At 38.8% G+C, this 21691-nt stretch overlaps 1 protein-coding gene across 3 annotated transcripts in view; it reads left to right on the top strand.

Moving 5' to 3' along the window:
• Positions 1–21691, top strand: part of PLEKHH2 (pleckstrin homology, MyTH4 and FERM domain containing H2) — a 128573-nt gene that overhangs the window by 72039 nt on the left and 34843 nt on the right. For all 3 annotated transcript variants that reach the window (XR_008624370.2, XM_063594981.1, XM_055108024.2), the window contains exons 15-19: positions 903–1061; positions 9216–9296; positions 14884–15063; positions 18264–18372; positions 20117–20229. Coding sequence is in view for 2 of the 3 variants with exons in the window: in XM_063594981.1 (XP_063451051.1) it covers positions 903–1061; positions 9216–9296; positions 14884–15063; positions 18264–18372; positions 20117–20229 (642 nt within the window). In the remaining variant the exon portion in view is untranslated. The remainder of the gene's footprint in view (positions 1–902; positions 1062–9215; positions 9297–14883; positions 15064–18263; positions 18373–20116; positions 20230–21691) is intronic.

The raw sequence follows: 21691 nt of genomic DNA, 5'->3' as shown, positions 1-21691 counted from the left end.
AATCAAGGAAAGCTTTGTCTTTGGGCATGGCAGTTAAGAATCATTTGTAAGTTTCTGAAATTTGGAAAATTTGCAGTGTGGCTAATTTGAGACTGGAAAATTCTGAGTTCATAATATCTAATCACATGTTCGTTCCAAGAATTTATCTTCTTATATGCAAGATCTTCTTATTTTATTTATAGTTGATTTTGTCATTTGTATTAAGAAACCTCTTCTTTAGTTGCTAAAACTATGCTATTTTATTATAGTCTTTAATCATTCTGCTCCTCATTTCAATAAGTAGGAACCTGGCCGGGCGCGGTGGCTCACGCCTGTAATCTCAGCACTTCAGGAGGCTGAGGTGGGCGGATCATGAGGTCAGGAGATCGAGACCATCCTGGCTAACACGGTGAAACCCCGTCTCTACTAAAAATTCAAAAAAAATTATCCGGGCATGGTGGCAGGTGCCTGTAAGTCCCAGCTGCTCGGGAGGCCGAGGCAGGAGAATGGTGTGAACCCAGGAGGCGGAGCTTGCAGTGAGCCAAGATGGCGCCACTGCACTCCAGCCTGGGCGACAGAGAGAGACTCTGTCTCAAAAAAAAAAAAAAGAAAAGTAGGAACCTGTAGCACATTTAAGCAAGAAAGGGAAAATGTGACAAATAAACAAGATATAAAATCATAACCCCAAAATTAGGTAAACTGGAGTAACAAAATTATTTCCACAAAAATTTAATTGCTGTAATGCTCACAAAGTGGTTAAAATATTCTAACTGATATGGAGTCATTTATTTAGAAACTGGGACTTGAGATTTAGCATGTTTGCTTCTGTGTTAAGTAATGACGTTTGAATAATGAACAAGGAAATGCTAACAATCCTAAATCTTCACAGTTTTCTTTCCTATACCTTTCTCGTTGCATTCTAGTTGACCACTGAAAAACACACATACTATCTGACTGCAGATTCTCCCAATATATTGGAAGAGTGGATTAAAGTGTTACAGAATGTTCTTCGAGTACAAGCTGCCAACCCACTTTCCCTGCAGCCTGAGGGCAAACCCACCATGAAGGGATTGCTCACTAAGGTAGGAATCTCCTGTGCATAGCAATGTCCCAGGCAACTATGGGCATGAGCCCATGATCGCTGAAAATGGGATGTCAGAGCATATATATATATTGAATATTGATATGATCTTGGGGATAGGAAAGGGTGTTTTTAAGTATGATGCCCAAGGCAAAAACTATAAAGATGAAAAGAAATTCGTCTATAATATGTAAAAATGTAAAGGCTCTATTAAAAATTCTATGAGCAGAATTTTTAAAAGAAGGATTGAAAAACTTTGAAGAGGTATTTGAAACATGTGAAAACTGGTTAATATCATTAATATTTAACACGTTTTTTTCTAATCAGTAAGCAAACAATGAATACCAATTGGGGGAAAAGGAACAAAAGACTCAATGGGCAAGAAAGAGAGATCATTGAGGTTAGAAGGAATACAAATGATCAATAAGCATATGGAAAAACATTTTACTGTCACTCAATTTTTTTAAAAGCACAGATTGAAATAATAGGTGGCACTTTTTAAAATCTGGTGAAAAGTAAGACGTTTTTACAAATTTTGAAACCTAGTATTGACACAGATTTAAAAATCTGCTAGTTTCTGCAATTACATAGGCAGTAGAAAAAAAAAAGAAATCTGCTAGTGAGAGCATTACTCTAAAAGGCAGTTTGGCAATATCTTGGCTGAAGTGTTAACTTAGCCAATAATTTTGAGTAAACAAATCAATATCAAATCAACACACACACATACACACACACACACACACACACACTCACTCATATATATCTCCTTTGATCCAGCAATGTCAGTTTTAAAAATGTATCCTTAGGAAGTGGTCTTAATTTGCAAAAGATTTAATTATGAGATGTTCCTCACAGCATGTTTTTTTTCCTATTTTAAAAAATGAGGTATGATTAATATATCTGAAATGCACAGATCTAAAGTGTAGAGTTTGACTAGTTTTGAAAGCTATTTGCTGTTGACTCTATCAAGATGCAGAACATTTCCATTACCCCAGAAAGATTCCTTGCACAGCATGGTTCATAATAAAGAAAAATTGGGATCAAATTAGATGTAGGGTAAGGTATAGCTTTAAAAAATGTTTGTACAACCATTAATGCTTTACTATGCAGCCTTTTAAATGTTGTAAAAGAATATCTAATGCTATAGAAATATGATGTATTGTTAGGTAATAAGTAGAGTGCAGTATTACATTATTATCCCTTATTTGTTGTAAGTATTTATAGAAAAATGTCTGGGAAATATACCAAAGTATATTGGTTATCTCTGTGATTTTATTTATTTTTGCTTAATTCTGTTTTTTTTTTACAATGAGTAAGTATTGACTTATACTTAATATTATTTTTAAGTTTTAAAAAGTCCTATTGGTCACTTTTTGAAAAATACAACAAAATATGTATACACACATAATCACTCCTCATTCATGTACTCTGATTATGTAAGAGGTGGAAAATTAGATGGAAAGTAACTATGCTACTGTGTAGTTTATACTTATTATTAATGTGGGAATGTAGGTGGGTGTTATTCCATAATATTTAAAAAGACTCACCAACTATAGCAAAGGTAAAACTTAATTCACTATTGCACTAAACAAAGAAATATACTATGTACTATGTTTTTTCTAAAATACGACTGTGAAAATGTTTTCTTAGTTACTGATGGGTTAGGGAACAAAATATTTGCACAATACTTTTCCAGTGAATACACTGCTACTTTAAATCACATTCTTACTATAATTCATAATAATGAGCTATGCTCTTGTTTCAAGGAACTCATATGCATATCAAACCCTGAGAGTTTAAGGTGATCCCATGGCTAAGGGTTTATTACTTCCCCCACAATTAGGTTTTTGTTTGCTTGCTTGTTTTTACTTTATCAGCAAGGCATGTCAGTTTCTGCTCCTATGAGATTTCTGCGATTCTCCACTTCCCATTTCACAATTGCATTTTAAATGAGTATGAGTCGATGGGATTCTCAGATGACTAAATCATTAGGGTTTATAGCCAGGATGCTTATTAAGTTTCCTTCCTGCCATTTGTGCTTGTCCACCCCCATATTTTCACCCTTAGAACCTTATGAGAGAACAGCTTCCCTCAGTTATTCTGAGTGACTTGTTCTGAGCTCACATTCAGGCTGCAATATGAGATACTGTCAAATTGCATTTGAATACCTTGGAGGGGAGGAAGTTTTCTCAGGTTGTCACATTGTTTTTATTAAGTACAGAATAATATAGGTAGATGCTAAGAACTTGACTAATTTGATTCTAGACATTCACTCTTGCAATTTTTATTTTAATGCTTAGGAAAAACATTTTCTATATAAAAATTCAGTTCTTTAAAAAACGAAAATGTATTACGCAGTTACCACATGCAGCACAATGTGCTGAAAGATACTAAGATGAATAGGCCACTGTCCCATTCCTCAGAGAGCCTCATAATCTATTGAAAAAGAGGGAGACAAAAGCTTATTTATAATGATATAAAGTACAATTATTGAGATGTGTCAGGAATGACTTCTGAGAGAAGATTTACCTGTGCCGAGTCTTCAAGGAGGAGTAGGAGTTAGTTATACCAAGTGGGAATGGGTGGAGGGGTGGTACTCTAGGCTAGGAGACAGCGTGAATGAAGGCTTAGAGTCTTGAAGCAGTGGCTTATGCCTGTAATCCCAGCACTTAGGGAGGCTGAGGCAGGCAGATCACCTGAGGTCAGAAGTTCGAGACCAGCCTGACCAACATGGTGAAAACCCGTCTACTAAAAATACAAAAATTAACCAGGCATGCTGGCGGGCACCTGTAATCCCAGCTACTCGGGAGGCTGAGGCAGGAGAATCGCCTGAACTTGAGAGATGGAGGTTGAAATCAGCTGTGATCGCAATGTTGCACTCCAGCCTGTGCGACAAATGAAACTCCGTCTAAAAAAAAAGAAAAAAAGAAAAAAAAAATCTCGAAGCAGTGCCAGCTGCGCTAGGAACAAATCCTTTGGAGAAAAAGCTAGAGGGGCCTATGGATGGTGGAAAGCTATTTTTGTCTTTTTAAGGACTTTGGTCTTTATCCTGAAGGATATTTGAAACCCTTCAGGGTTTGTAACAGGAGCATGGGCATATTCATGTTGCTAACAGATTACTCTGCTAAGAGGAAGATGAATCAGTGGGAGGCAAGGTGGAGGCTCTAAGAACAGTTAAGGGAGTGGTTCCTATGAAGAGGATGAAACTCTGAAGGGGTTATAGGAAAAGAGAGGAGAGGATGAATTTAAATAATGGTAAGAGGTAAAATCTTTAGTTTGATTGAATTTGGGGTTAGGAAGTAGAAGAGATAAAGATGCCTGGTAGAAAGATGATAGCAGATAAGAGAGAGCTCAGGAAAGAGGAGCAGTTTTAGGAAGATTAGGTGATTTTGGAAGACATCAGGAGCTGGTAGGATGTCTTAGTTAAAAAGTCCAGCAGGCAGCAGACCACCAGTCTACATCGGAGGAGAGTGCTGGAGGGCTGGATTGGAGAGAAGGATTCGAGGAATCATCAGCATACATGTGGCAATTATGGGAAATTATGTAGGGCAGGGGAGAGCAGGGTAACACTTGTAAATTTAAGGGCACAGTAAGGAGATGTGTGCAGAGGTCTGAGAGTAATGCCTGTGACTGATCTAGTGTCACATGTGCTCAGAGAAGAAGGTACGTTGCCTTCAGTGGGTTGAAGGGTAAATGGGAGATTAATAAGTGAAGTATTTGAGGTTCAAGGACTATCTATACCTTTCAGTATGTTAGAATCAAGCTGGAGGGAACCTGGAGTCAGGAGAGGCATTTTTTAGGGTGGAAAAGATTTACCTTGAGTTTACAAACTAAGGGGAAGGCCCCTGGAAGAGGGGAGGAGGGAGATTAAAGACAAAGTCCAGAAGAAGTGGGTGGCTGGACATAGTGGGAAGGCACACTGGAAGGGCTGAAACTGGAGGAAAAGTGAGGAAGGGTGCAGACAAGTATCTTAAGTTTGTAGGACATTGAGTGATATCATGTCTAATATCCTCAGTTTTCTTGATGAACATTATTCCGTACGACAATGTTATTTACTAAGAGTGGGGAAAAGGATGGAGAATAATCATTCAGGAAAGTAGGATGTACCCAAGGATAAATAGAAGGCTTGGTAAGTATTATTGAAGGCCCACCAGACTTTCTGATTTGAGTTTTTATCGAATATTTTTCTCTAACATCTTCAGATGCCCAGAAAAAGGAGCAGAGAATTTACATTGTAGTGAAGTGAGGATAGTGGTTTTTTCTAACAGTTTATTATATAAATTTTCAAATATGCAAAAAAGCAGAATAATTTTACAGTGTACAACCATATGCCCATCACCTTGTTTCTACAACCAACATTTTACTTGCTTTACCACATATCTTTCAAGATGATATTTGAAATTAATGTTTTATTATGGGCATTGCCAACGTATGTGAAAATAGAGGGAATAATATAATGAGCCCTCATATATTCATCATCTAGTTTCAACAGTTATTAATTATGGCTAATATTATTTCCTATAACCATCTGTCTCTTGTCACATTCTTCACTAGATTATTTAAAAGCAAATGGAATTTTGTTGAGTGGATTTGTTAGAAGCAAAGGAATACAGCGTAATCACAGGCCCTGGAGCAAGAGTTGTTTCGTGATCAAACATGGAAACCCAAGTTGGCAGAGAAGGACATGGGGCCAGGAGGGGACTGATAAGCTAGAATAAAATGGAAGGATCAAGGGGCTTAAAATTATGAATGAGGTAAAGAACAAGAGTGTGGGCCAAGCATGGTGGCTCATGCCTGTAATCCCAGCACTTTGGGAGGCCAAGGTGGGAGGATCACCTGAGGTCAGAAGTTTGAGACCAGCCTGGCCAACATGGTGAAACCTTGTCTTCTCTAAAAATACAAAAATTAGCTGGGCATGGCAGCACATGCCTGTAATCCCAGCTATTCAGGAGGCTGAGACAAGAGAATCACTGAAACCCAGGAGGCAGAGGTTGCAGTGAGCCAAGATTGTGCCACTGTGCTTCAGACTGGGCAACAGAGTGGGACTCCACCTCAAACAAACAAACAAACAAACAAACAAAAAAACCCAAGAATAGGAGTGTGGTAAGTGAGAGGGGGAGGGAAGTGGGAGGAATTGGGAGGAAGTTGTGATCAGAGAATAGAAAGTAAATTGCAGAAGTGGAGCAGTTCCCAGTGAAGGAAAAAGGATTAGGGTATGGCTGAGGGGATGGGTGGCAAAAGTGGAGGGACAGCAAAGGTTACTGGAAGTGAAGAGAGGAAGGATGTGGAGACAGTGTGGCCAAGAGGCAAGGGCAAGGATGGGAACAAGACTGCCTGGGCACAAGTCCTGGCTCTGCCACTTACCACCTGTTTGACCTTGAAGAAGTTACTTACAGGCTCTGTGCCTTAGCATCCTCACCTATAAAATGGGGATAATAATAGAGCCAACCTCACAAGGTATTGGGAGGATTAAGTGAATTATTTAAACATATAAATTGTGTTAGAACAGTGCCTGGCACATCATAAACACACCAAAAAATGCTAGCTATTATCATCCAAGAGTTTCACCTTGATAGTGAAGTCAGCGAGGCTGGTGGCAGGATTTGTGGTGGAGAATGCTACAGGGATGGGCTTATGGGGAAGGAGAGAATACCATAGGGGCTTATGGTTTGTGCAGTGGCAAGGGCTAATTGGGATATGATATATTGTTTGTCTTCAAGATTTCAAACAAAACCAATAGAAACTACCTTTGTTATGGAAGCATGGTAAAAAATTATGCTTTTAATTAGTTCACCTTGAGATTTGAGGTTGCCTTTAAATTTTCGTGAGGATTCTTCCAGTATAATTTGTTTTCTAGTTTTTTAAAGAGTAAATCAGAGATTTAAGAAATTCTAGGCCAGGCACAGTGGCTCACAGTGGTAATCCCCGCACTTTGGGAGGCCGAGGCGGGCAGATCACAAGGTCAAGAGATTGAGACCATCCTGGCCAACATGGTGAAACCCCGTCTCTACTAAAAATACAAAAATTAGCTGGCCATGGTAGCACGTGCCTGTAGTCCCAGCTGCTTGGGAGGCTGAGGCAGGAGAATCACTTGAACCCGGGAGGCGGAGGTTGCAGTGAGCTGAGATGGCGCCACTGCACTCCAGCCTGGGTGACAGAGCGAGACTCCGTCTCAAAAAAAAAAAAAATTCTAATACAAGATTTATGTATAAAGATAGATTGTTAAAACAGAGCTTTTACAGTGAATTGGCAAAGGTCTTCATTAATTTGCAGTTCTTCGAAGGCATACATTGTTCTCTTTTAAAGATAAATCATTTCAGAAGTACACTGTCTGTAGCCAGATGCATTATACTTCAGTTTTTATGAGACTTCTTTCTGGAGATTGTTTGAAGAAGAAAAGAAAAAAACACCCCACACAGCGCTATTTAAAGCTTCCAGGATATTTGTCTGTAAATATGTTTCTAAATTTAAATAAATTGAAACATGTCTCAAATGAGACATTTTTTGTTTTGTCTCAAACAGCATTCTAAATCCATCAAACCGTTAGGTGGTGGAGTTACTCATTTGCTTAAACCACAGCTTTGAAAGCCCAAAGGCTGACTGGGTTTATGAGTTTAAAAGAAAATGTGTTTTACTTTTTATTCATAGTGAGGACGGAAGCATTTGTTGAGTAACTACTGTCATCCTTTATTTACATTTTCTCATTTGGTTCTCACAACAGCCCAGTTGTGAGCCTCTGCACTCTTGATGAAAATATTTAACATACTGCTGATTTAATTGTCTGTCTTCCTCACAAGGCTGTGAGTTTCCCGAGAAAGAGACTGTATCTTGTTCAAATCTGTTTCTCCAGGACCTATATCACTTACTGACTATTCAAAGTTAAGAGCTAGATTCAAATTCTGTCCCAGTCACTTAACTTAGTACCTGATATACAGGAGGTACTCAATTTACAGTAATAGCTTTTAACATTATTTTATTACTTTGTATGATTACTTCTAAGAAGTCATCAAATGTTTTTGAATGAATGAATCTTTTACATTTGGGAAATTACTAGAATTCTTTAGGTTTTCATCTTCTCACTTCTTTTTTGTTTTTGAGACGGAGTCTGCTCTGTCGCCCAGGCTGGAGTACAGTGGTGTGATCTCTGCTCACTGCAACCTCCGTGTCCTGGGTTCAAACAATTCTCCTGTCTCAGCCTCCTGAGTAGCTGGGACTACAGATGTCCACCACCACGCCTGGCTAATTTTTGTATTTTTAGCAGAGATGAGGTTTTCCCATATTGGTCAGGCTGTTCTTGAACTCCTGACCTCAGGTGATGCCCCGCCTCGGCCTGCAAAGTCCTGGGATTACAGGCGTGAGCCACCACGCACGGCCTTCATCTTCTCACTTCTAATGTTAGAGTGTTAACCTAGAGAGCCACAGGGCTATTGGAAATCTGTGAAATGTGGAAACTATGAAATATACTTACTGGTGAAACTGCACTTTCTCTTCTTTATGTTAATGCATTCATGGGGTACAAGTGCAATTCTGTTACATGCATTGATTGCATAGTGATTCTGTCAGAGCTTTTAGGATACCCATCACTCGTAATAACATACATTGTACCCCATTACATAATTTCCCATAATCCACCCCTCCACTCCCTTCTTTATCCATCTGTGAAACCTCAGTCCTAGGCATAGTGTTTGATGCACAGTAAACATTCGTTGTATGTTGAATGGTGAGCACCAAAGCAAAACTTGCCATTCTACTACTGTTAACAGGTAAATCTTTTTTTTTTTACAACTTTTATTTTAAATATAGGGGGTGCACGTGCAGGTTTGTTACATGTGAATATTGCATGATGCTGAGGTTTGGAGTACAGATCCCATCACCCAGGTAGTGAGCATAGTACCCGATAGGTAGTTTTTTAACCCAGCCACCCCGGTGCCCTCTACCCTGCTAGTCCACAGTGTCTATCGTTTCCATATTTTATGTCCATGTGTGCTCAATGTGTGACAGGTAAATCTTAAACAGCACTGGACAATCTATTTGGAATATCACTTATATCTGGGCAAACTGGATACCTATAGAAACTCAAATAGAGTGTATAAGCTATAATTTAAGGTGTCAGAGTTCTGGGCTAAACTTGTAATTCACTGAAATATGGTTTCAGGTAAAACATGGATACTCCAAGAGAGTCTGGTGTACACTAATAGGAAAGACATTATATTATTTTCGGAGTCAAGAAGATAAGGTATGTATGTATTTTTAATATGCCAATTGAAGTAACTTTTTGTGTGTTAGGGCTTAAACTTTTCCTTTTCTCTCTTCTCTTACTTTGTAAAACTTCAGAATCTTTATGAGGTTGAGATTTGGTATAATTTGGTGCAACTGAGATAATCACACAAAGGTCTATCACCTACACCTACAAGGGTCTTGATTCTTAATTACAAGCCTTAGCAACTTTTAATTAATGCATCTTCTAAGACCTAGAACAGTCTTCTTCTATTCCCTCCCCACAACCATCAGTTTCTTATATTTTCCCAGGTTCTTACAGACCAGATAAGGTTGATAGAAGGAAGCAGCAAGTTAGGAAGGAAAACCTAAAAAGGAAAAGGAATCTGTTTCTGTCCCAGGCCCTCAAATTCCCGAATACCACTTATCTACCCATCCATCTGCCTGTTTATATTCTGTTTATTAATGTTTAAACTAATCCCCTCCCCAAAAGAATCTGAATTATTTTTAATTTCAGAATAAAAAGATGGGGTATCTACCCAAAGGTAAAATGCATGCCCAGTCATCGTTATGGGTATTCTGTGTCACCTTTGGATAACTGAAACTATAAAAATTGAACCAACATGGGCCACGAGTACTTGTATAACATAATGATGACTGCTCCTCTGAAGAGCAGCCTGTGACTGTTACTGTGTTAATGAGACTAAACTTCTTGGTCTAGTGACCACGTGGGACAGTTAGTATTTCTCCTTCCCTTTTGATAGACTACACTCTCAGGTCCGACCAGCTGTATTTAAAATACATGCCGTTATACTCAGTATTGCTAATGGGGTAGAGATTAACGCAGTACAGCCATTAAAAACAATACTGAGGCCAGGCATGATGGCTCATGCCTATAATCCCAGCACTTTGGGAGGCCAAGAGGTGGGAGGATCGTTTGAGCCCAGGAGTTTGAGACCAGCCTGGACAACATAGTAGGACCCTGTCTCTACAAAAAATTTAAAAATTAGCTGAGTGTGGTAGTGTGTGCCTGTAGTCCCAACTACTAGGGAAATCAAGGTTGGAGGCTCACTTGAGCCCAGAAGGTGGAGGTTACAGTGAGCTGTGATTCGCACCGTTGCATTCCAGGCTGGGCGACAGAATGAGACCCTGTCTCAAAATAAATAAACAAACAAACAAACAAACAAACAATCTCTGAAGTAGTGGGGGAAAATGCCGACATAAAAATGCTACCCGAATATGTACAATACAAAATTGTGCAGTCAATGTAATCCTAACTCATCAATCAGGAAAACAGAAGCCACTTTACGTGCTACAGGTGTAAAAGATCTAATGCCACCCTAGGCAACATAGCAAAACCTCGTCTCTACTAAAAAAAAAAAAAAAAAATTAGCCAGGCATGGTGATGCATGCTTGTAGTCCTGGCTACTTGGGAGGCTAAGGCAGGAGGATTGCTTGAGCCCAGGAGATCGAGGCTGCAGTGAGCTGTGATCATACCACTGCATTCCAGCCTGGGCGACAGAGTGAGACCCTATCTCAAAAAAAAAAAAAAATGTTAATATAGAATTGTGGACATACATAAATTTTAGAGAAGTTTTATAACTTATATAACTTTTAGAAAAGTTGTATGGGAGTGGTAAAAGTTAGGGAAACTGCCAATGAAGGTCAGAGAAGACAACACTGAAGATTTCTGGCCAAAGGACTGAAGGCAGCTGGTCCTCGAGGCTTCACTGGGAAGCTTCCGTGAATCTCACATGAGCCCCAACATCAGCCACCGTAGTCCCAGGAGAATAACAACTCTTCTACCCTCTCCTTCTAAACTTCAAGTAGATTCTCTCACAGGAAGCTCTAACTGGGAACCATAACAGGGAAGGAGGTTCTGGCAAATACAGTTCCCAATTTCTCTGTAATTATGAGATCTTAGAGGATGGTGATTGGAAGGCCAAGTTTATAAATCTCAGTCTGACACATCTAAATAAAAACAAACAGAGCAGATAGAAAAAGAACTATACCAAAATGTTGAATAATTATCTGTGATCACAGTAATATGGATGGTTTCTTTCTTTTTAAAATCCTTTCCATACTTACCAAGTTTCTGTAATACGCATGTGTTTTTATAAATAGAAAAATAATTTAATAAAAATGGATAGCATTGATCACAGAAGAAACAAGTCAGAAGAATGGATACATGAACAGAAATCCATTATAACAACTGGAAAAGTATTGAGAATATATGTGAATCATTATAGGCCTACTTCATTTTTTGCTATAAATATTTCCAAAAGAATTTGCTTTTAATCTGTATCAATGTCTTTTTTTATTAAATCAAAATATTTGAAACCACTAGGTCTGTTTGCTGCTTATCAAGGCATGGTGCATCCTTTGGTAAAATGAATAACCATCTTTAAATATTAGGGTGGATGAAACCTAGATTTTCATATGATTGTGCCTAAAGTACACAATTAGGTTAGTATTGTTATGTATTATCATAGTATTAATGGAATTTGTTTTCTTCATCCTATTTTTAAAAGCTTGCTTTTTAGGAGAGGCGAAATTTTACCTCTACTTTCTTAGGGTTTTTGGCAGGCCTGAGAATTAAATTCACATTAAGACAGATTACAGGAGAAACATATACATTTATTTAAGTTTTACATCACACAGGAGCCTTCCTAAGGCAATGAAGACTCCAAGACATAAAGGTGAACACTTATACACCGAACTGGACAAAGTGTAGTAAATTGTGAAAATGTGACAAGGCAAAGAGACTTGGGCTGGAGTAGTTACTTGGGTGGAGAAGTGAGGAGGAAGCTAAGATTAAGTTTAACAAGGGTTGTTTGTATAACTTTCCCCAGGCTTCAGCTTCCCATCTTGACAAGAATCTTACTTTTCTTCTGGTAAAGGGAGGTTATCTTTCATATAGGCGTTATGAAAGGCAGGTTCCCTCCTGCCTTCGGGAAGAAAACACAGAGGGTCAGAACACCCTTCTTGCACCTGCTGCTTTTAAAAATGCCTTTAGTTCAAAATAACCCTTATGCCAAAGTGATATCTTTTGGGGTGGCAGATTCTGCCACCCTTCAGCTTTTGCTCTGAGTGAGATGACAAACAACTGGAGGGCTTTGAGCGGAACAGGGACATGATCTTGCCTGTGTCTAACAGGCACACGCCGACTGCGGATTAAGAATAGACCGGAGGCAATAAGGAGGAGATGGGTTAGGAGCCATTGCAGTAATCCAGGTGAGAGGGGATTGTGGTTTAGTGGTGCTGTGGACGTATGAGAGATGAACAGATTCTAGATAGATTCTGAAAGGCTTGTTGACAGGATTTATTGACTGAAAAGTCAGTATGAGAGACTGCAATGATGCCAAGGTTTTGGGTGTTGATAGCTATTAATAGAAAAGTAACATTGCCAACAACTTGAGATGGGGAAGACTGGGCAGAGCAGGTTGTCAAGGAGGACTTACCAAGGTAAGTCTGAAATGCTGTTAAGTTTGAAATGCTATCCAACATCTAAGTAGAGTTAGTGAGTCTGGAGTTATAAATTTGGGAGTAGCTAACATGCTGGTATTAAAGCCATGAGCTTAGATGAGGTCACCCAGAGAGTGAGCATAGATGGAAGAAGGGCTCCAGCACTGAGCCCTGAAACTTAGCATGTAAACGTGTGACGTAAATATCCTTGTGGTTAGAATGAACTTTTTCAAAACTCCAATTGCAAACTTGGCCAAATATTTTAGAAGTTATAAATCTGATGCAGACCGTGTATTTTCCTGGAATAAAGGTACTAAATTAGAGCAAAAGTTTTACAACAGATAGGCCAAATATTCAACACACCAGATATAGTTGGTTTTGTCAATAAAAGCTTAGATAAAATTTAATATAAATTGGCTTTAGGAAGTTTTTCTTACCCTTAAGATGGAGAAATTCATGGTATTGTTTTGTGATATATAACAAAGAGCCTTGGAATGCTCCTCCTTTACTGGCATTTGGGATGATAGTTCGTTTTGCACTACCTATCTAATCTTGTTATTTTTTCTAGGAACAATATTTTTCTTTTCAATGAACAGTTTTGAGACTATGTATACACTTGTCCTTTTGATCCAATAACTTAATCAAATTGCTGATCAATTCTGTGGGATAAAAAAGTCAAATGACTGTTTCGGTGAATTATGACTAGTTGCTTAACTAAATAATGGGTCATTTTGAAGCAGTCTCATTGTCTGGGGTAAATACCAAAGTTCTTGTTCTCAAGGCCAAGGAGATCTAGGTCATGGACACACACAGACAGAGTGAGTTTAGAGCAGGAGTTTAGTAGATAGTGCAAAAGGAAAGAACACCTCTCCATCACAGAGAAGGGTCCCGAGTGGGTAGCCAAGTTGTAGTAAAGATGTCAGGGTTTTTATAAATGGGCTAGCGAGGAGGGAGCTTGTAAGGAGGGGATATCTTATCCTCCTGATGGTTTAGTTGGAACCAGGTGTGCTATCTGTACAGAGCAGAGTTTTTTTTTTTATCAGCTCTGTCTCATTCCCTAACCACATAGGCTGACTCTTAGCCTGTGTTTCTTTATCCTGCTTATCTGGGAGGGAGAGTTTCTGTGTTTGTTCCCATCTTCTTGCAGCTGTAGGCACCCCCTCTAGTCTGCTTTTAGCTTCCTTATCTTAGTGTGTCCAAAGGGAAAAGAATGTGCTTATTAAGGCCCACTGTTTTATTGGGGGGCCCATTGTACAAGTGTGGAGTTTGGTAATTACCCAGGAGACCCTCCCCCATCCTTCTGTGCCGAAACTGTCTTATCTGTGTTTCACTGTCTGCTCTTTCAGGCTGCTTGTTGTTAGAAGAGAAGTGATTTCCTTGAACTGCCTGGGGTTAGAAAAGGAGCTATCTTTGAGCTGCTTTTTTAAAAAGGAAAGTTTTCTGCTGGGGACTCGCTTTACCTTAACTGTCTATCTAAATAATTTCTTTCTGCCTCCTGTAAGAATTTTAGTACAGCTGAATCATCTGAACTACTGCATAGAAGTAGCATCTTGTTTTTTCCTCAAAAGTTAAATCTCTAATATGTATATGGTTCTTTCATATTACTTTTAGGCTCTTTGGTTGTTGCCACTACTTTTGTTACACTGTGGATAATCAAATTGCCTCTAGGCATCATTTTTAAAAAGGTATGTTATGCTGGTGCGGTGGCTCATGCTTGTGATCCCAGCACTTTGGGAGGCTGAGGCAGGAGGATTCTTTGAGCCCAGGAGTCTTAGACTGGCCTGAGCAATGTAGCAAGACCCTATCTCCAAAAAAAAATTATTATTTTTTAATTAGCTGGGCATGGTGGCATGTGCGTGTAGTGCTAGCTATTTGGCTAGCTGAGATGGAAGGATCGATCCCTGAAGCCCAGGAGTTCAAGGTTACAGTGAGGTTACTGATTGCACCACTGCACTCCAGCCTGGGAGACAGAGGGAGACTCAACCCTGTCTCAAAAAAAAAAAAAAAAAAAAAAAGGAAAATAAAAAATAAAATTTTTAAAGGTATGCTTTATAAATTTAAAAATGAAAAGGACTATGAAATGTTTTAGTAGGAAAAGATTTAGAAAATGCCTTCCTCACAATTACTAATATTTACTTTAGTTTCCTTTAGGTCAGATCAAACTCTGGGAGGCTAAAGTGGAAGAGGTTGACAGATCTTGTGATTCAGATGAAGATTATGAAGCCAGTGGACGAAGTCTGTTATCCACACATTATACTATCGTTATCCATCCCAAAGACCAAGGTCCAACTTACCTCCTAATTGGATCCAAGCATGAAAAGGTATTCAAAGACTTATTGGTTGATTTAGAATGATGTAGACTAATATTATTCAGATATTGGTAATAATTATCAAATCAATTTAATGGAAATAAGGAAGAAAATTTTGCTATAGACTTTCACCTCTGTTTTCAGAGATTCTTTACCTCCCTGGAAATGAGCCTTGTTCAAATATGTCATTTTCTAATCCTGTTGGTAAGAGTGGTATCAAGGCTGAAATTAGTGCGTGGAAGTGGAGGGCTAAAGGAACTTATGTTAAAAATGTGGATCTCTCAGATTGAACATTTTTTGGTAAATCTAAGGACTCTTTTATATTTTTGACTAATTTTTAATAAAATGTGGCCTTAGATACAGTTGAAAATTAATTATTTTATGTATTATATGTACATGTAGTCATTTATGATAAAGGAGGTATCACAAATTAATGGGGAAGTAATATATCATTCAATACATATGATTATGTATTTCTTATATATTGAGGAAATTGGCTACTTAGGAAACATTAGTTTTTCATCTCATACAGATAGCAAAATAATTTCCAGATTATTATTTTCATCTCATACAGATAGCAAAATAATTTCCAGAATTTAAAGAGTTAAAAGAATTCAATGAAATTATTTTTTAAAAAGGCCTTTATCTGAGTTCTGAATCAGAAGTACTTTCTAAGAAAACAAAAGGGCGGGCTGGGTGCGGTGACTCACGTCTGTAATCCCAGCACTTTGGGAGGCCGAGGCGGGTGGATCACAAGGTCAGGAAGATCGAGACCATCTTGGCCAACATGGTGAAACTCTGTCTCTACTAAAATACAAAAATTAGCCAGGCGAGGTGGCGTGTGCCTGTAATCCCAGCTACTTGGGAGGCTGAGGCAGGGGAATTGCTTGAACCCGGGAGGTAGAGGTTGCAGCGAGCTGAGATCGCACCACAGCACTCCAGCCTGGCGACAGAGCAAGACTCCGTCTCAAAAAAAAAAAAAAAAAAAGAACAAAAACAAAAAGGCAGTGTAAGAAATCAGAGTGCAAATGGTTGATGGATTTGACTATACAAAATTGAAATAATTATTTATGTCAAATATTATCATAAATATGACTTAAAGGATAATACAGAAAACAAAATATTTCATGGATGGCTACTGTATCCTTAACATATAAACAACTCTTTATAGATTATTATTGTTACTATTGATCATTGTTTTTGAGCACATGTATCAGGCCAAGTGCTAAGTATATCTCTTCTTCATCCTTCCAATTACCCTCTGTGGGAGGTGACCTTATTCCCATTTATAGATGGAAAGACTGAAGCACTTTCCTGTGGTCACACATCTGGCAAGAGGCAGAGTTGATATTAGACCCCTATCTCTAACCACAGAGCCTGTGTTCCTGAACACTTGCCTCTGCTACCTCTCATTTGATTTGAAAAGGACTATGTTTCTAATAGAAAAATGGAAAGAGGGCCTGATGAACAACTTCCTGAGGAATTTAATGGCTAATGAATGCTTACGCTCATCTGTAATCAAAGATATGCACATTTAAAAATGATAAAGCTTTTATTGTCTCTGAGATTATCAAAGATTTAAAAAATTATGCTAGTGAAGCTATGAGGAGGGAAGCACTCCTATACACCACTGGTGAGAATAGAAATTAGTGTAAATGCTTTGGAAAGTACTTTGAAAATATGTTTCAATGAGTTCCTAAAAGTTTTCATGCCCTAGTAATGACTCATAATTCTATTTCAAAAAATATATACTAAGAAAATGTTGGCCAGGCACTGTGTCTCATGCCTGTAATCCCAGCACTTTGGGAGGCCGAGGCAGGTGGATCACCTGAGGTCAGGAGTTCGAGACCAGCCTGGCCAACGTGGTGAAACTCCATCTCTACCAAAAATACAAAAAGTAGCTGGACGTGGTGACAGGTGCCTGTAATCCCAGCTACTTGGGAGGCTGAGGTAGGAGAATCACTTGAACCTGGAGGCGGAGGTTGCAGTGAATTGAGATCGTGCCATTGCACTCCAGCCTGGGTGACAGAGCAAGACTCTGTCTCAAAAAAAAAAAAAAAGAAAGAAAGAAAAAGAAAATGTTAGTAAATGTAGCCAAAAATTTATGTATAGTTTGTTCAACACGATGCTCTTTTTTTTTTTTTTTTTAAACAGAGTTTCACTCTGTTGCCCAGGCTGGAGTGCAGTGGCGTGATATCGGCTCACCGCAACCTCCGCCTCCTGGGTTCAAGAGATTCTTCTGCCTCAGCCTCCTGAACAGCTGGGACTACAGGCATGCACCACCATGCCCGGCTAATTTTTGTATTTTTAGTAGAGACGGCGTTTCACCATGTTGGCCAGGCTGGTCTCAAACCCCTGACCTCAGATGATCCACCCGGCTTGGCCTCTCAAAGTGCTGGGATTACAGGCATGAGACACCGTGCCCGGCCTACAATACTCTTTTTAAAATAATTTTATTTTTGAAGTATTTTAAAGATGGAAAATATAACATTTCCTTTTCAGTTAACAGATGATAGCTGTCACAGTATTTTTTATCAGTGAGAAGTTAGTAACCATCATAATGTTCAGCAATAAGAAATTGATTAAATAAATATGGTATGTCCATATGTGTAGTAGAATATCCTGCAGCCATTAAAACTTGTTTATAAAGAATTTCTAGCAACAAGGGAGTGCTTGTACTATATTACTAAAATTCAGAAATTATCCTCTACTTTTAGAATAATTCAACTATGTAAAAATTTAATTACATATATATTTTCATAGAGAAAAAAAGACCAGGAATCTTTGGTGAATGGGATAAGATGGGTATTATGTTTTCTTTAAATTTTCTGGATTTCCAAAATATTCTGTTTGTATCACTCTGGGAGCCAGATTTTTAATTTAATAGAATTTATTTATTTTGTAAAAGAATATCAGCTGGTTGTATTTAGTCTCTTAACATGTGTTACTCGTCTTAATTTTGTCATGCTTTTCTAAAATGCATCTGAAGAAAATAAGAAAAATGTAAATAATGGGAAAAGATAATATAAACACAGTTCAAGTGAGCATGCCTCAGAATTGTTTGAATAAATGGCTTTTCATTATTATTTAAAAATTAAAGCAAGTAGTTCATTTCCATCTCAAAGTTTTCTACTGTTTATGCAAGTTGTTTTTTTTTCTTTAAGTAATCAAAACTGTGTCTTAACATTTAATTAATATGTTCTGGTTTTAAGGACACTTGGCTTTATCATCTGACTGTTGCAGCTGGAAGCAACAATGTAAACGTTGGATCTGAATTTGAACAACTGGTTTGCAAATTGCTAAATATAGACGGGGAGCCTTGTAAGTTCATAAACATATAAATAAAGCTTTATGGTTAATGAAATGGACCTCAACCCACATAGCTTAATGGAGTTTTCACTTAATGGGTTCCTGTTTCCCTGAAATATACCCACCTTTTCATTGCCTTTGCTCATCATGGGAGAGAATTCTGTCTGTGGCTCTTTGGCTGCAGGGACACCATCATTCCTCATTAGGCTGTGTCAGGTCACCTCCCTCTGCCTTTGCTTCCATTGCTCCTCTGCTTGGAATGCCCCCTTCCTTGGCAGTCCTCACCAAGATAATGAAACCCCACCTAGCCTTAGGAGATCCCCCAGCCAGCCCTCTGCAGCTCAGCATCTGGCTCATAAAAGGTGCTTCATCAATGTTAAAATTATGTCCTAATGTGCTTTGTCACTTAATTCTTTTATAGCAAGCTTGTCCAACCTGCAACCCACAGGTGGCCTGTGGCCCCAGATGGCTTTGAATGTGGCCCAACACAAATTCATAAATTTTCTTAAAACATTACAAAATTTATTTGTGAGTTTTTTGTTTTTAAGCTCATCAGCTATCATTAGTGTTTATATATTTTATGTGTGGCCCAAGACAATTCTTCTTCCAGTGTGGCCCAGGGAAGCCAAAAGATTTATAGCATTTGTAGTTTTGCATTGAAATTAAGTTTTTGTTTTGTTTTTGAGACGGAGTCTCACTCTGTCACCCAGGCTGGAGTGCAGTGGCATGATCTCAGCTCACTGCAACCTCTGCCTCCTGGGCTCAAGCAATCCTCCTGCCTCAGCCTCCTGAGTAGCTGGGACCACAGGCATGCACCACCATGCCCGACTACTTTTTGTATCATTGGCAGAGATGGGGTTTCTTCATGTTGCACAGGCTGGTCTCGTACTTCTGAGCTCAAGTAATCCACCCACCTCAGCCTCCCAAAGTGCTGGCATTACAGGCATGAGCCACTGTGCCTGCCTGAAATGAATTTTTATGGCTAAGGTTCCCCCACTGAGAGTCTAGATTCTATCCTATGCTTTATATACTAAGAGAGACCACATTTTATTTGCTGTGTCCAACACAGGAATTTAATAAATGTTGATTTTAGGAATGCCTTCAAGTTCCTCTTTATCTTTATATCTCTTTCTACTTTGGCTTCTCCTCTCTAGAGAAGTTCTAGATCTTTCCCCAGCTCTTTCTCATATATAGTCATGCCCCCTACCTAGGTCACCAATCTTTAGCACATTTAAGCAATGTGATAGTGCCCTGGTAGACTTATTGCAGCCTAGTAAATTAGGACCCAACTCTTCTAGATTATCCAAAACAGGAACATGTCTCACTCATAAATGGGAGCTAAACTGTGAGGATGCAAAGACATAAGAATGACACAATAGACTTTGGGGACTCAGGGAAAGGGTGGGAAGGGGGTGAGGCAAATCAGTTTCAGTATATACTGCTTGGGTGATGGGTGCACCAAAATCTCACAAATCCCTAAAGAACTTACTCATGTAACCACATACCACCTATTCCCAAAAACCTATGGAAATTTTTAAAATTAAAAAAAAAAAAACACACAGAAAACAGTAACATGAGAATCCCAATGGCCTGGCTACCAAAATAAAATAATGTTGCCAAAGAGTTTTTTTCTGACCTTTGTGACTTAAAGTTGTGAGCCAAGCCTGAATGAGCTAATGTCTAAAGGATTAATTTAATAAGAGGCCACAATAAGTGGTTTATTCAGTTTTCTGTTCATATTTTATTCTGCATTTAGCCTCTCAGATATGGAGACACCCCACTTTGTGTCACAGTAAAGAAGGAATCATTTCCCCTCTGACAACTCTACCTTCCGAAGCCCTGCAGACAGAAGCTATTAAATTATTTAAGGTAAAATATTTATATGTTGTTAAATGATTTAAGGTAAAATACTTATATGTTGTTAAATAATTGGAAAAAAATTAAAAATAACATTTTGGGTTACAAAATTTTACTCCAAGAAAATTCAAAATGTGTTTATTATTAAGAATATCATTGAAATAAAAGTAGGTGAATTTAATATGCTTTCTTAGTGAGGATTTGGGATTTACTGAAATAAACTATTAATATGTATGGTTTGGGCAATGTGAAATACTTGGTAGCAGATGAATCATTTCCCCTTTAACCTCTAATTTTCCACATCACACCAGGCACAGCACTGGGAGAGGGGTCAGCACTCTCTCTCCTCTCTAGTGTTACTCTCAGTTTCTTATTCCTCAATCTCTATTAGAAATCCCTGATCACTCAAAACTTGCCTTGCAACTTCGCACTCTTTATCCTTCTATCCCTATCATCAGTTACCTTCCAGTAACTCTTCAGATTTCTTTAAGGGCCAGGTGTGGTGGCTTACTCCTGTAATCCCAGCACTTTGGGAGGCCGAGGAGGGTGGATCACCTGAGGTCGGGAGTTCAAGACCAGCCTGGCCAACATGGTGAAACACCATCTCTACTAAAAACACAAAATTAGATGGGCGTGGAGGCGCATACCTGTAATCCCAGCTACTTGGGAGGCTGAGGCAGGAGAATTGCTTGAACCCAGGAGATGGAGGTTGCAGTGAGCTGAGATCACGCCACTGCACTCCAGCCTGGGCAACAAGAATGAAATTAAGTCTCAAAAAAAAAAATTATCTAAGAATTTTAGCTCCCAACCACATTCTCTACCTGAAATCTTGCAAATGACTGTAATCAGTTCACTCACCAATGCCATGATTTTTAAGATTCTTGACCTTCTAAATTCCAGTAAGCTTCACCTCTGGTCTCCTTCATCATCCCATTTTCCATGTCCACACCTGACTTCACCATTCCTCACAAGTACGTCACATCTAAAAGCTTCAATTCGAACATCTCTTTCTTTAACCAGAATCCTAGCCTACAAGCTCTTATATTTTTTTGCTCTTCCATTTTTTCTTCATCTCTAAGACGTTTGTTTTGAATCATTAGCTTTTTTTTAAGATCATGATAACTGCGTCCTGGCTTTTCTTCCTTCCTTATCTAGTCTGGTTTGTTCCTATTAATTCTCGTAGTTCCTTGGGACCCATAATTCCATGCACTCTTCAGCCAGATCCCAACGTAGATCAGTGCTATGTTTTCTGCTGCCAGTATAACCAGATGTGCGATGCTGCAGAGCATCAAACAGCCATGTAGTCTGACGCCAATATAAATTCAAGGTCTTCCTCCCTCACAGCCAACTTTCTGCCTTGTGCTTGTCTTTGGTCACATCCCCCTCAAACTCTCTACTTAAGAATACAGCAGAGAAACTTACCTTCTATTTCACTGAGAAAGTTAGAGGACATCAGACATGACATGACCACCTC

Source organism: Pan paniscus, chromosome 12 (genome assembly GCF_029289425.2).
Source record: "Pan paniscus chromosome 12, NHGRI_mPanPan1-v2.0_pri, whole genome shotgun sequence".
Taxonomy (NCBI): Eukaryota; Metazoa; Chordata; class Mammalia; order Primates; family Hominidae; genus Pan; species Pan paniscus.
Note: the sequence above shows the minus strand (reverse complement) of the source record. Positions and strands in the feature narration are given on the sequence as shown.